This window comes from Microtus ochrogaster, chromosome 24 (assembly GCF_000317375.1).
Source record: "Microtus ochrogaster isolate Prairie Vole_2 chromosome 24, MicOch1.0, whole genome shotgun sequence".
Taxonomy (NCBI): Eukaryota; Metazoa; Chordata; class Mammalia; order Rodentia; family Cricetidae; genus Microtus; species Microtus ochrogaster.
The window spans coordinates 28,157,369-28,171,437 of record NC_022024.1 but is presented as its reverse complement, the minus strand read 5'-3'; the positions used below and the strand labels follow the sequence as shown (position 1 = coordinate 28,171,437).

Below are 14,069 nucleotides of genomic sequence, written 5' to 3'. Positions count from 1 at the left end.
GTGTGTGTGTGTGTGTGTGTGTGTGTGTGTGTGTGTGTTTGAGGGGGGAGTATGGGAAGGGAGTGTGTGTCTCTGCATGTCTCTGTGTATTGTAGGCTATTGAACTCAGGACCTTCCTTATACTACCCCAGCTCTTTTCCCAGCTTTTCACTGTAGGGAACTGGGGGACCAGGAATAGCTTAAGGAAGAAGCTAATCATCTCAGTACCACGAGCATCTTTTACAGATAACTTTGCAACCGAGCATTTTCAAATGTATTTCATCTGAATATACCGAGGACCTCCAATATCATGGCTCACTTTCCCCTCCCACATCTTAATGATGCCATCAGCCCTGGAGAAGGCCACTACAAAGACTTGATTTCTGTCGCAGGCAGTGTGCACCCAGTAACCAGAAGCCATTCTTCTTCCACAGGACTTGGAGAAGAAAGAAGAAGTTAGTCCTCTCGGGTCAAAGGCTCCCATCTGGATTCCTGATACCAGAGCCACCATGTGTATGATTTGCACAAGTGAATTTACTCTGACCTGGAGAAGACATCACTGCAGGGCCTGTGGAAAGGTCAGAAGGGACGGTCTCCATCCCTGTGGTGACGTCTATGTCTCTGGGCTGTGCACAGTGAGGAATATCCCCCGAGAAGTCATTGTAGTCTATGAAACGGACAAACAGTAGTTGTGAAGACAGCAGATGTCATCTTATCTGTGTATTCGGGGTTGGAGTATACCTTCCTTTCTCCACTCTCCACCCACAGTTACAGGATTTCTGCAGCCGTAGAGAGAGAACCTATATTCAAAAATGAAAGCTAATCCAGGCATGGTGGCAGAAGGCTGAAACCGGAAGATCTCAGCAAGTTCAAGGCCAACCTTTTTGTCTTAAGAAACAAAACAATCCACAGTTCTATAGACTCTTATTTATATTGCAGTTTGTTTATTTATTTATTTATTGATTGATTGATTGATTGATTGCCACTTTGTATAGAAAAGAATCAGTAGAAAGTTCCTGTATTTTTGCTGGCCTGGAACTCACTATGTAAACTAGGCTGGCCTTGAACTCACGGGACTCTCCTTTCCTCTTCATCCTGGATTCTGGGCTTAAAGGTGTGTGCCATCACACCTGCACCAATAAATCAATTTATAAAGAGGAAATTTATATTTTGGCTCACACTTTTGGACTTAAGTCCTTGGTCAATTGGCCTGTAGTGTTTGAGTTAAAGCAGTAAGTCTCGGAGAGAGCGTGTAGTTGGCAAAGTCATGTACTTGATTGGTAAGAGTGAAAAACATGGAGGAAATGACCCCTCAGTCTTCTTTGAAGGTACCCCACCCTCGTGACCTTTAGTTTCTGCCACCTCCTGCTAGTGCCCAAGTGGAGACTTTAAGGCCTAGGTCCTTGGAAGGAATTTCCAGTCCACACTGAAGTATAAGCTTTCACGATTTCTTGAGCAGAGTGAACATTTATAGTGGAGAGCTCCTTCAAGGATGAAACAGGGTCCCCTAACCTGGTAGGGCCGCAGAGAGTAGCTCTGGCTGTGGCAGGGATGGCGTGTAGCATGAGGGTGGTCAATGAGACTGTCGGAAGGTCCTGCATGCTAGGAACACTGGAGGCTGTGTGTGCTAGCTCTGCTAAACACGGTGTTCATGGAACAAGCACTCGGGGCTTACGTGTAGGCTCTCCATGTAAGAGGTCTGAGAGTTAACCATGAGATAAGTGAGGCTCAGTCACTGCCAAACTGTTGATGAATGGGCAGTGCTGTACAGTGCAGCCTTTTTCATGCCTCGTCATCCAAGTTTTTCTGAATGAAACCATTGCAATGTGTTTTCAGATCGTGTGCCAAGCTTGCTCATCAAATAAGTACGGCTTAGATTACCTGAAAAGGCAACTGGCAAGAGTATGTGAACATTGCTTCCAAGAACTACAGAAATTAGGTAATATAACACTAAACATGTAACCAAAGTCTCTCCCGCAGATCCTTTCAGCCTCCTAAAAGAACCATGTTTGGCAGAAGCATGATTGCTGGACTTGTCTTACTTCCTAGTATGCTCTAACTTGAGCTTTATGGTAAACCCAAGAGAAATTAGACTTGAGCCTTTTTTTTGGTAACAATGTACAATGGTTTTAGTAAGAAAACTAATTATCGAATTATTACGGAATGAAGTGCTTAACACAGTTAAAAAGTAACTTTAATTTGTGAGCTATTTCAAAGTTTCAACTTATTATTTTTTATTTATATCTTTTTAGATTTATTTACTTTGGTGTATGAGTGTTTTGGCTGAATGAGTGTAGTGCCTACATGTGTGTATGGAGCCCTGAAGGGGGTGTGGGATCCCCTGGAACTGGAGTCAAGAATGGTTGTTCTTTGTTCTCTGGGTATACCCATGTGAAATGTTAGCATTCATCACTAATCACCCACCCCTGCTGGTCAGTAGATCTTGTCGATTTCATTTCAGAAAGTCTCACTTATCTTGATTTTTTTTGTGTCAACCTTAATAAGGTCTAGATTACTCTGATAATGCCCGTCTGCAAACGCCTCTTCCTGCCTGCTGCCTGCTTTACGTTTCTAAATTCAGTCTGGGAAGAATGTGACTTAGTGGGAAGGACCTGCCTAGCACGTGCAAGGCTCTCAGTTTGATCCTTAGCACCATGTAAAACAAAACTGTGAAACAGAAAATGATTGATTTGGGCAATATGGCTCACACTTGTAATCCCAGCACTCAGGAGGCTAAAGCAGGGAGATTGTCATGAGGCCAGAGTATTTATATCTAGCGCCCCCGCTCCAGCCTAAACAGCATTCCAAATTATTAGAGCCCCCCCCGTCCCCCCCCCCCCCCCCAGCTTCATTATTTAGAAGCAGGTGTTCTGGTTTGCACATCTCTTCCATTGTCTAAATCAACTTCTTTCCATCAGTAGGGAAGTTTGTAAAAGGGAGGGTGTACTTGTATGTTTCAGAATTATTTTGTTTATTTATTTATGGTTTACTGAGAGTCTCCTATAACTCAGGTTGAGGTTGAACTTGCTATGGTAAGCAAGGATAGCCCTTGAACTCCCAATCCTCCTACCTCTGGGTGACAGACATGTGGTACCACGTCCATCCCAGTGAATTTTTTACTTTATGTTTTGGTACTGAGGATTGAACCTAGGGCTTTGACCATACAAAGCAGGCACCATCATTGAGCAGTGTCCCTAGCTCTTTCAGAATTCTAAGGACACAAAAATAGGATCTTTTCATATGGTTTGTAGTTTAAAAATTCCATATGTAATAAACTCAACTCCTGCTCAGCTGTCAGAGCTCTTCCTGGGTATTTTGTACATCATGCATGCTTGCTGCATGAGCACACCTGCTCTCTTCTAGATCACCAGCTGCCCCCGAGGGTTGGCTCTCCGGGGAATCACAAGTCTCCTTCAAGTGCCTTGTCGTCAGTCTTGCACAGCATCCCATCGGGTAGGAAACAGAAAAAGATCCCAGCTGCTCTCAAAGAAGTAAGTGTTTCCATTAAGCTTGGCAGGGCTGAATTTCATAAAGAAAGATGTCATTTCCCACTACTCTCAGGGCATGGATTTTAATACTCTGGTGGATATGGCAGATGTCTTGCAGTCTTTATTCGTCTTCTTTATGACCTGAGTCATTGACAGATAGCTGCAGAAAACTCTTTGGGGAACATTTTATTGCAGTCATAGAAAGTAGACATAGAGTCTTTTGTTGTTGTTGTTTGGCTTTGTTTTTTTTTTTCCATTTTTTGTTTGTTTGTCTGTTTTGAAGCCTGCCCTGGAACTAGCTCTTGTAGACCAGGCTGGCCTCAAACTCAAAGAGATCCGCCTACCTCTGCCTCCTGAGTGCTGGGATTAAAGGCGTGTGCCACCACCACCCGGCTGACGTACAGTCATTTTAAAGGGGTCCTTTTCCATGGGGGAAAGTACAAACTCATTAGCTTTTACTGTTCTATACTGTTTGGTTTGCTTATACGAAGCAGTTTAGGCCGATTTAGAGAATGCTTAAGAACTATCTATTCAATCCTTCAATTTCTGAATCTTAAACTTTCCAATCCAACTTTGAGATCCTTGATAGGCATGATGGCTTAATATGTCTGTAGCCTCAGTTACTCAGTAGACTGAGGTAGGAGGATCAGTTGAGCCTAGGAGTTCAGGGCCAGGCTAGGCAACATAGCAAGGCCCATCTCTAAAATGGAGAGGTAGAGGCAGGAAGATCAGGAGTTGAAGGCCACCCTCAGCTACACAGTAAGTTTAAGGCTAACTTAAGTTATATAAGATCCTGTCGTAAGAATTCAGACACGCCGTGCAGTAGTGGCGCACACCTCTAATCCCAGCACTCAGGAGGCAGACGCAGGTGGATCTCTGTGAGTTTGAGACCAGCCTAATCTCCAGAGTTCTAGGACAGCCAAGGTTGTTACACAGAGAAACCCTGTCTCAAAAAAACCTCAGACACAAGCAAAAAGTGATATAAGTTTTGTGAGCTGGGTAATTAAGTTGGTTAATGTGAATTTTACTTTTGAAAAGATAATAGAGGGATATTTGTAGTCAACACTGGCTGATTATTTTGTGGTGCACGTATATTAATTCAAAAAGAGGAATGTGGGCCAATAAGATTGCTCAGTGGGTAAGACACTTGCTGCCAGGCCTTGTATCCTGAGTTCAATGTCGGTCCTAACTGCCTAAGTTTAACCCTCATGACCCACGTGGCAGAAGAAAAGAACCTAACTCCCACAAATTGCTGTCTAACCTCCACACGTGAGCCATGGCATCCATGTATTCACACACACAAGAAGTAAATAAATGTAATTAAAATGTTTTAATGCATTTACTTTCATTTTATACATGTGTTTGCCTCGTGTAATCTGTGCACCATCCCGATGCAATCTGTACACTGAAGTGTTAATCTAATTAATCTTAACCAATATAAACCAGGAGTCAAATATTGGGGTAAGAACGTGGAAGATCAGAAAACTCGGAACCTCCAGTTGTTTCCCACCTATCTCCTTCCTATGGTTAACGAGTGGCTAGCTCTACCCTCTGATCTCCAGGCAAGCTTTATTTGTCAGAACACAAACACAACATCACACAATAGTGCACCATGTGTTCTCCTGCCCGTGGAGGCCAGAAGTGGGTAGGGTGCCAGGTTCCCTGGAGGCAGAGCCTCTTTGTGGGTGCTTGGAACCAAACTCAGGTTCTCTGCTGGAGCATCAAGCCATCTCTCCAGCTCCCAGCCCTAATTTTTAAAAAAAAGAGGTATGTAATCTAGCTTAGCAACAGCCTAACACACACACAACACACACACACACACACACACACACACACACACACACATCCTGATAGAACTCCATTTTAACAGAAATCTCATTTGAACCTTAAACATTTTAATTTGCTTATTAAGAAAGACAGAGTCTTAGTATGTGGCCTGGAGCTTGCTATGTAGATCTGAGCAACAGATAACATATGTGTTCTCCAAAATGCCGCCTGAGAAAAGCATTTGGTAGGCTTTGATTATTTCTCCTCTGCCAAACCAGAGAACACAGCTTAGCCCACAAAGACAAGCCAGTGTAGGAATGGGCAAGCCAGGCAAAGCTCTGGGATCATCTCTAAAAGGAAGGCAAGGAAGGCTTTTCAAGCCTGGTGGTGGTGGCGCACTTTTAATCCCAGCACTTGGGAGACAGAGGCAGGTAGATCTCTGTGAGTTCGAGGCCAGCCTTGTCTACAAGAGCTAGTTCCAGGACAGGAACCAAAAAGCTACGGAGAAACCCTGTCTCAAAAAATTTAAAAAAAGCCGGGCGATGGTGGCGCACGCCTTTAATCCCAGCACTCGGGAGGCAGAGGCAGGCGGATCTCTGTGAGTTTGAGACCAGCCTGGTCTACAGAGCTAGTGCCAGGACAGGCTCCAAAGCCACAGAGAAACCCTGTCTCGAAAAACCAAAAAAAAAAAAAAAAAAATGCCAGGACAGGCTCCAAAGCCACAGAGAAACCCTGTCTCGAAAAACCAAAAAAAAAAAAAAAAAAATTAAAAAAAATAAAAGGAAGGCTTTTCATACCCTGCTGATAGACTTCAGATTGTGGGATAGGGACATGAGAATGGCAGATCCCCAGGAAACTCCAGAAGGCAAACTAGATATCCAGAAATGAGCTCAGCCTGGACTGTAGGAGGACTTCTGACAGCATACCTCAGGAACCTGCAAAACTGGTTCCCATCTGCCAGAGGGAGTCATTTCCCTTACCTCTGGCAGAAGAGACAACTGTCTATAGGGTGCCTTTCAGCATTTCAAAGCAGGGGCTAGCCCAGGCTTCCTCAGTACCACAAGTACCCGTTAGACATTTCAGCGTCTTTGCTAGCATCCTAGCCCATCTTACCTCCTCACCTACCGTACACTCCTCCTGCCCAGAGGCTTCCTGTAACTCCGCTCTTCTCACTGTGCTCTCTCCAGTCTCTATTTCTGTTAGTCTCTGCATTCTGGCAAGTAGCCCTGGTCGGTCATGTTCAGTCTCCTTCCTTCTGTCTCTACTCCTGACCTCCAGTTGCCTCTGGCTGTTCTTACGTCTGTAATAAAAACCTTAACCGTATCATGAGGCAGTCATGTGGGCAATTACTTTCTCGCTAGTCTCTATTTTCTGTTGGTCTCTCCGGTCTGGCAAGTAGCCCTCACCATGTTGGGTCACCTCAGTCTCTGCTCCTGACTTGTAGTTGCCTCTGGCTGTTCTTACATCTACAATAAAAACCTTAATCCTATCATGGAACGGTCATGTGGGTAATTTCTTTACTGCACCCCTCAAATACAGAGAACACCCAGTGTCATTCTGAAATGTCCTTATGGTCGTTGCTTCCAACAGCTGGTGGTTTGAACTCGGCTTTCTGTTGTGTTGTTGTTCTTGAAAATTAGCCTCTGACCCACTGAGGCACGTGGGACTTCCTTTTCCAGGTATCCGCAAACACAGAAGACTCCACTATGAGTGGTTACCTTTACAGATCCAAGGGCAGCAAGAAGCCATGGAAACACTTGTGGTTCGTTATCAAAAACAAAGTACTCTACACATACGCCGCAAGTGAGGTAAGATGGACGCTTAAGAGGGACTTTGGGGTTTTGTTTCAGTTTTATGGAGTTTGTGGGAGGGTTTTGCTTTGTGCAGAGCTGAGGATGGCCTGGGCATGCCAACAAGTACTGTTTTAGACAGAGGAAGGCGCTTGTCTTGTTTTGTTTTGTTTTGAGGCAGTGCTCACCAAATAGCCCAGGTTGGTTTATAATTCACCATTTATCCCAGATTGTCATCCTCCTGCCTCAACCCATCCAATGCTAAGATTACAGGTGTGGGCCACCATGCCTCTCCTATTACTAGTACTTTTTGTGGGGGAACCAGGGGTTCAAGACAGGGTCTCTCAGTGTAGCCCTGGCTGTACTGGAACTCGCTCTGTAGACCAGGGTGGTTTCGAACTCAGAGATACCGAGCGCTGGGATTAAGGGTGTGTGCCACCACTGCCCGGTGTTACTAGTACTTTTAATGGGAATATTATTTTTTTTTCATGAACTCTTAATCCAGTGTTAGGAATTTTGGAGAGTACTAAAATGCAGATATTTCTGTTGTCATGTGACTGCCGTTTCACACAGGACAGGAATTGCCCTCTCTTCTAGCCCCTCTTGGTGTCCCTAGCTCGTAGTGATACTGTCTCCAACTGCCCTTATCTGTGTCCCAGCAGCGTGTATGAAGGCCTCTAGGGGAGCAGGGTGTGGTAGCACCTGCCTACAACCAAGCTGTTGGAGGATAGGAGCAGGAGACTCAGGAGTTCAAGGTCAGCCTCAGTTATGTGGAGTTTGAGACCCCCTTGAGTTACCTGAGACTCCAGAAGGAAAGGAGGGAAGAGTAGGCATGGTGGTGCTCACCTTTAATTCCAGCACTTAGAGGCACAGCGGCAGGTGGATCTTTGAGAGTTCCAAGCCAGCCAGGGTTTCATGGTAGAGAAAAACAAAACCTCTGAAGAATCCAGGCGGAAAATTCACGGTGAGCTTCAGTTCCGCTTGGCCTGTAGAGTGAGACCTCGTCTCAACAATCAGCAAGAATCCCAGAGTTCCTCAGTGGGATCTGGGCCAGTCGCCTACTGCTTAAGTCCTTGGTGTCTGCATCCATAAACTGCTTTCCTTGACTGCCCCAAAACAATGGGAGATTCGCTGGGCAGGAACATGGCAGGTGGCGAGTAGGCGGCTCACTGCTGACTCAGTAAAGATGAGCTGCTGGAGCTGATGTGTTGTCCATTAAGTTGAACTGTGCAGGTCAAGACTTTTCAAGCCTGAACTGCATCTAACCCTGAAAGCCTGTCTCCCCTTGTCTGTTGCTTAGGATGTGGCTGCGTTGGAGAGCCAGCCTCTGTTAGGGTTTACCGTCACTCAAGTCAGAGACGAGAGCTCAGAGTCGAGAGTGTTTCAGCTCCTGCACAAAGGCATGGTGTTCTATGTGTTTAAGGCAGATGATGCCCACTCCACGCAGAAGTAAGTCGTGCAGATTCCCCCTTGTTGTTTTACATGACATTTTAAAAGCACAGAGAACAACTCTCAGAAATCCAGGTTTGAAAGATGCGACCTGTTATTCCGATGATTTAAAAACAGGAGATGAAAGAAAACCGGTAGTCTTGTCCCATTGTGTGTGTGCGCACGTGACCTGGGAGTCCGCTGGAGCTCTGCTCTGGGGGGGGGGGGGGGGAGGCAGAAGTGCAGGCGGAGGAGCCCTGGCCTTCAGTGACAGTGGCTGAAATCCCCCATCCAGTGTTTTGTGCACTAGCAGGACTGAAAAAACAAATCTGCTGGCTAACTATGCAGGGAAAATCAAACACATTGAGAGACTCCCGGTCATTTCCAGACACTGAGGAGAAGGAAACAGGTATAGTTTTAGGTAGTCAAGGCACAAGCAGTCTCTTCAGGACTCCAGCAAGAATCTTAATTTGAGGTGTTGAGAGACTATTTAACTTACAGGCGTATGCCCATGAAGGTGTAGCTCTGCTCACCTCTCCCTCATCTGATCTAGTCCACCCCAGAGAGCGTACCTGTGTCCATGCTTTCTCAGCAGGCTTTAAAGTTAAGTGCTTGGGATACCGGGAGCACTTTGAGGATTAGCAGGGTGGGCAGTTTTGTAGGCAGTTAAGAGTTAATGTGCTAGAATTGTCTATGTTCCTGAGTACCAAGCAGGCACCGTGCTGCACTCTGAGAGACTCCCCCTGCCTCCGTCTGCTTTAGGGTATGCAGCGATGGATAGCTTTTTATCCAAATAATGCCTTCTGGGTATTGAGAATTAAATTGCTTTTTTGTGACAAGGTTTTATTAGATTTGATTTGGTGTGTGTGTGTGTGTGTGTGTGTGTGTGTGTGTGTGTGAGAGAGAGAGAGAGAGAGAGAGAGAGAGAGTGTGTGAGAGTTTGTGAGAGTGTGTGAGAGTGTTTGCCTGTGCACCACATGTGTGCCCGGTGGAGGTCGGGAGAGATGATCAGATCCTCTGGAACTGGCAATACAGACAGATGGTTGTGAGCCACTGTATGGGTACTGGGAGCTGAACCTGGCTCGTCTAGAGCAGTCAGTGCTCTTAAATGTTGAGCATCCCTCCAGCCTCTGGGGACTTTGTAAAGGTGTTCTGCTGCAGTACAACATACGCTGTCTGCACTAAAATCTGAAGTTTTGGAAATTCTGCCCTTGAAATTTGAGCTGAATATGTTACAGGCTACTGTGAAATGTAGTGATTTCAGATGTTGATGGCTTGCTCCAGTGATGTCACAGAGAACACATTTTCCAGGCCAGATGTTGGATCACATTACCAAACACAGGGTAGCTCCCTGTGAAAGAACTCCTGTGTCTGTAGGAAAGATTTCAGTCAGCAGTGTGTACACTCAGAGGTGTTCCAGGTCTAACAGTTCTCTCTCGTTGCCAGGTGGATAGAAGCGTTTCAGGAGGGCACAGTGTTGTAGCAGCGTTGGCTTCATTTCCTCCGTGATCCGACAAGGTGGAGGCACAGCTCAGCAGAATGGAGTCAGAGCTCTTCAGATGGCATGTAAAAAAGAACACTGCCAAGATAACCCGTCCTCAGCCGTTAGCAGATAAACTGTTTTATTAGGGATATGCAGTTCCTAAAGATGTTTTTCATGTGTTATTTATTAAAATGCCGATGTTTACTTGCTGGTCAGAATTGTTTCTGAGACTCACACTGAATCCTAAAGTACTGTTTAGAGATGAGAACTTACCGTAATACCGTACACTGTACACGGCTGATGTGCCGGCCACGCTGTTGTCTCTGCCTTCCATCTCTCTGCTCTCACTGTTGGTAAGTCTTTGCAAGTAACACACATGTATTAAGAGCAAACTTCCATACAATGTTTGGTGTAGAAATTGCAATTACAAAATTGCTGGTGAAAATGCAGACTTTTGCATCACTAAATAAACCTACATGAAAATTTTTATATTGCAATAGAGATCCACATAGCAAGCTTCTACCTCAGTAACTGTGAAGTGAAATCCCAGCCGTCTGTACTGATAACTGTGTAGCTCAGGCAAACCTTGAGCTGCGGTCTTCTGCCTCTGCCTCTGAGGAGCTGGAACTAAAGGCCTGTGTCACCGTGCCTGCTCTGTATTTAAAACTGCCAGTTCAGTGTAAATGTGATTTTTTTTTCTTGGTTTTCTGAGACAGGCTCACTCTGGAGTCCAGGCTGCCCTGGAGGTCATTATGTAACCTATACTAGCCTGGGATTCACCTGCTTGGCCTCTCAAGTGCAGGATTACATATGTGTGCCTCAGAGCTCAGTGATCAAAAAACAAAATATGGCAGGGAACCTGTTACCCAGAATCCCCTACTATTCTTAAGAGTTCAGAGACCAAGTCATTGGTGGTATTTATATCTAAAACGATGTTCTATTCGCTATAACATGTATTTTTAAAGTGATCTGAAATCAGTCACATTTTTTAAAGGAAATTTTATGCAACTTTGATTTGTTCCCCTTAACTTTCAAAATTCCCTCTTCCTCTCACCCTCTGTCTCCTTTGAGACACAGGCCTTCCTTGTAGCCCAGGCTATCTCAACCCATTGTCCTGCCTCAGCTCCCATGTCCACACTGGACTTTGCCGGTCAGTGTCCCTCACTAGGGAAGGTTCATATTCTTGATTCTGGCCTACTTCCTGTCTAACGTGTAAACCCCCTTGCATGTAGCCTTACTGATTAGCAGCAGCAGAACCAAGCTAACATGCTTGAAACTGTTCCAGTGTTTAAATGTTTTGTTGGCTGAGTTTAAACTGTCACCTAAAACTCAAGGTTATCCATAGATTATTACACTAAAGGATGCAAGACATTTCTGGTTCTTTATATATGATTTTTAATTCTGCAAGAGATTTCTGGTTCCTTATATATGATTTTTAATTTGGTATGATGTCAAAAGTTGGAAAGTATATCCTGAATACTATTTCTTCCATTTTGAACACATTCTTGAGGCCTTTTGGATGCCACTTGCTACAGATAATCTAGGCCTGAGGTAACAGATGTAGTTTTTCTTGGCTGTTTCTGGCTACGGCATAATTTAAAGCCCTGTGCAAACTCATAGAACCCCGCATGCAACCTTCCTTGTCACAGGAGGTGAATCCGTCCTTTGCACCTTGTTTTAATTGGGTCACGTAAATGTTTTCCATGTATGTAAGCATCTGTGTGATTTGTGTAGTGTATTCCTTTGGAGACCAGGGTTATTTAAGTTTTATATTTCTTCCACCTTTTTACCCTCTTTGAATTCTCAACCTCTTTAAGATTTGCTCATGAGCCTCAAAAAGTCTAAGAAGTATTAGCCAGTATTCTGAATCAAGAATCTCTTCAAAATCTAAATGGATACAAAGAGAAGTTAGCGCACAAAGTAATTCTTATGTAATGAAATTTGTATCTGATTATAATTGCCAATTGCTTAGTCCTATGGAAAGTTTTGGAAAAGACAATATATAAACTCTCAGATAGTGCCCTCCCCATAAAAACATTCTAAATGTGGAATGAGACCGCATTCCCTACCCCTCATGATCCCTTCATAACCTAGTAAATATGCTCAATAATTCATTTAACCTGACTTGTTCAATGGCAAGTATTTATAATTGCCATAAGACTACTTCGAAAAGTATTCCTGAACCCAGAGTCTCTGGGAAGACACTGTCCCCATGAGCTACATCCATCGCTAACATTTAACAGTCTGGATGTGGGGAACATCTCAGCTGTGGGTCCCGGGAATGTTGCTCAGCACACAGACCTGTGCTGCCCTCAGACCTTGCTCAGCTGTCTCCTAAGCACAGATAGAGATGACAGGCTGAGCTAGGAGAGGTGATATTCTCAGTACCCCTAAGCAGGGCCCCTGTCTACAGCAGCTGAATGCAGAAGTCCCCCCCCCCACGCCCTAAGAGAACGAAAAGGCCACTCTTTACATTATCCCGTGTTTCTGATCCTCTTTCCATTTTTGATGTAACCAGCATTGTTCTGTTTTCCCCGACGGCCCTAGTTTTCTCCAGTAAGAAGCTGGATTCTTTACTTGCTAACATTTTTAAAAATGAGGTCGGAGGACAAAGACTCAAAAGTATGCTTTTCTTAGTAAAATACCTAGTAGGCCCCATAGGGATGGAGGAAGCCTCCTAGTTCAGAACCTGATGTCGTCATCACAGCATATGGGGATGTGTCTTGGACGCGCTCCCACTGTGCTCCTCGTAGTCAGATCGCTGGAATTTCCTATCTCGTTGTTCTGTATGATCCTTAAGGATAGATAATGTGTTTATTCTATTTATTTCTCTTGGATCCCTGGAGCTTTAGTTGAAAACAGTGAGGACGGGATTCCCAAGGTGTTTTGAGTAAGAATCTGTTTTCCTCAAAGCAGCTCCCCTGCCTCATCCTCACCATGCCCCTGCCTCAGTCACAGGACTCAGCTGTGACTGACACAGTCCCCAAAGCCCTTATTCTAAATCAGCTCTTGTGCGCACTCTTCTCGCCATCCTGCAGTCCACGTCGGTGGCCCCACTGACACTCATCTTTCTTCCATCCAAGCCTGTTTTCTTCTGTACGAAGGGACACCACGTGGGGCTCTAGTACCTGACTCTTAGGTCCCTCATGTCTCTCCAGCCTCATTTCCCTGCCGTCACATTGCCCTTGCGGTCACTAGCGCTTCCCCTCAGTGCCGGGGGCACCGCGCAGTGGCACACCACCTGCCTCCTATATACACAGCCCAGGTTCATTCCCATATCTAGAAAACCAATTCTATTGTCTGACTTCGGTGCCTCTTTTGTGTGGTCTGTTTTAAACCTTGCCAAAGCGATCTGCTTAAAGCAGAATTTCTGATCTAATTCCTATTCCTGTAGGCTTCAGTGGCACTCCCAGTTTGGCATGGAGCCACTCCTCCTATCCCCTGCACTCCAAGTGAACACACTTCAGCCTCTCTCCGTTCATAGCTCCCTTTCTCACGTCAATCATCATGGCTCCCCTTCCTTGTTACCGGACACTTCAGTGATGGGGGCCTTTCCCCCTCCTCTCCTTTAGACTAGAGGCTCTCGTTCCTGTGTCCTAAACCGACCGGCATCCTTCTTACCACGCTCTGTCCCCTGGAGGCTTGCCACATGTCATAACAATGCCTTACACGCAGCGGATAGACGTTGCTTGTTGAGTATCTTCTACGGGCACCTAAAAAGTATCTTCAGTCCACATACTCTGGAGCCTATGCCACTTTTAACATTACTTTCTAAACGACAATCTATGGTGTTTTTTTTCTAGTTGCTTCTAGGACAGAATCTTAAGAAGGGAAACAAGTTTTTTACTACACTGCAGTGACGGCTGTGGTTCTGATGGTAAACTTGCCTTCTAGAAAAAATAAAAAATAAAGGTAATAGCTTTTTTTTAAAAAAAAAAAACTAAGCATAAAAATATTCCTTCTCCTTTGGGGTGAGGAGTGGAGGGAGACACCATTCCCTCTCATCGAGTCTCTTGCTGTATGTGTGAACCAGTTTCAAAATACTTTTTTAATGTTTCCCTCAGAACACTTTTTTACTTAAAGTGATAATGGTTTGTATCTTACTGTTCATATAAAGATAGTTTATAAATAAAA

General features: G+C 44.8%; 1 protein-coding gene across 1 annotated transcript in view; it reads left to right on the top strand.

Annotated features, from left to right (window-relative positions):
• The window catches only part of Fgd6 (FYVE, RhoGEF and PH domain containing 6), a 121,741-nt gene extending 107,672 nt beyond the window's left edge, over positions 1 to 14,069 (top strand). The window contains exons 16-21 of the mRNA XM_005358149.2: positions 414 to 557; positions 1,816 to 1,918; positions 3,343 to 3,470; positions 6,914 to 7,042; positions 8,325 to 8,473; positions 9,899 to 14,069. Coding sequence (XP_005358206.1) covers positions 414 to 557; positions 1,816 to 1,918; positions 3,343 to 3,470; positions 6,914 to 7,042; positions 8,325 to 8,473; positions 9,899 to 9,935 — 690 coding nt within the window. The 3' untranslated portion in view covers positions 9,936 to 14,069. The remainder of the gene's footprint in view (positions 1 to 413; positions 558 to 1,815; positions 1,919 to 3,342; positions 3,471 to 6,913; positions 7,043 to 8,324; positions 8,474 to 9,898) is intronic.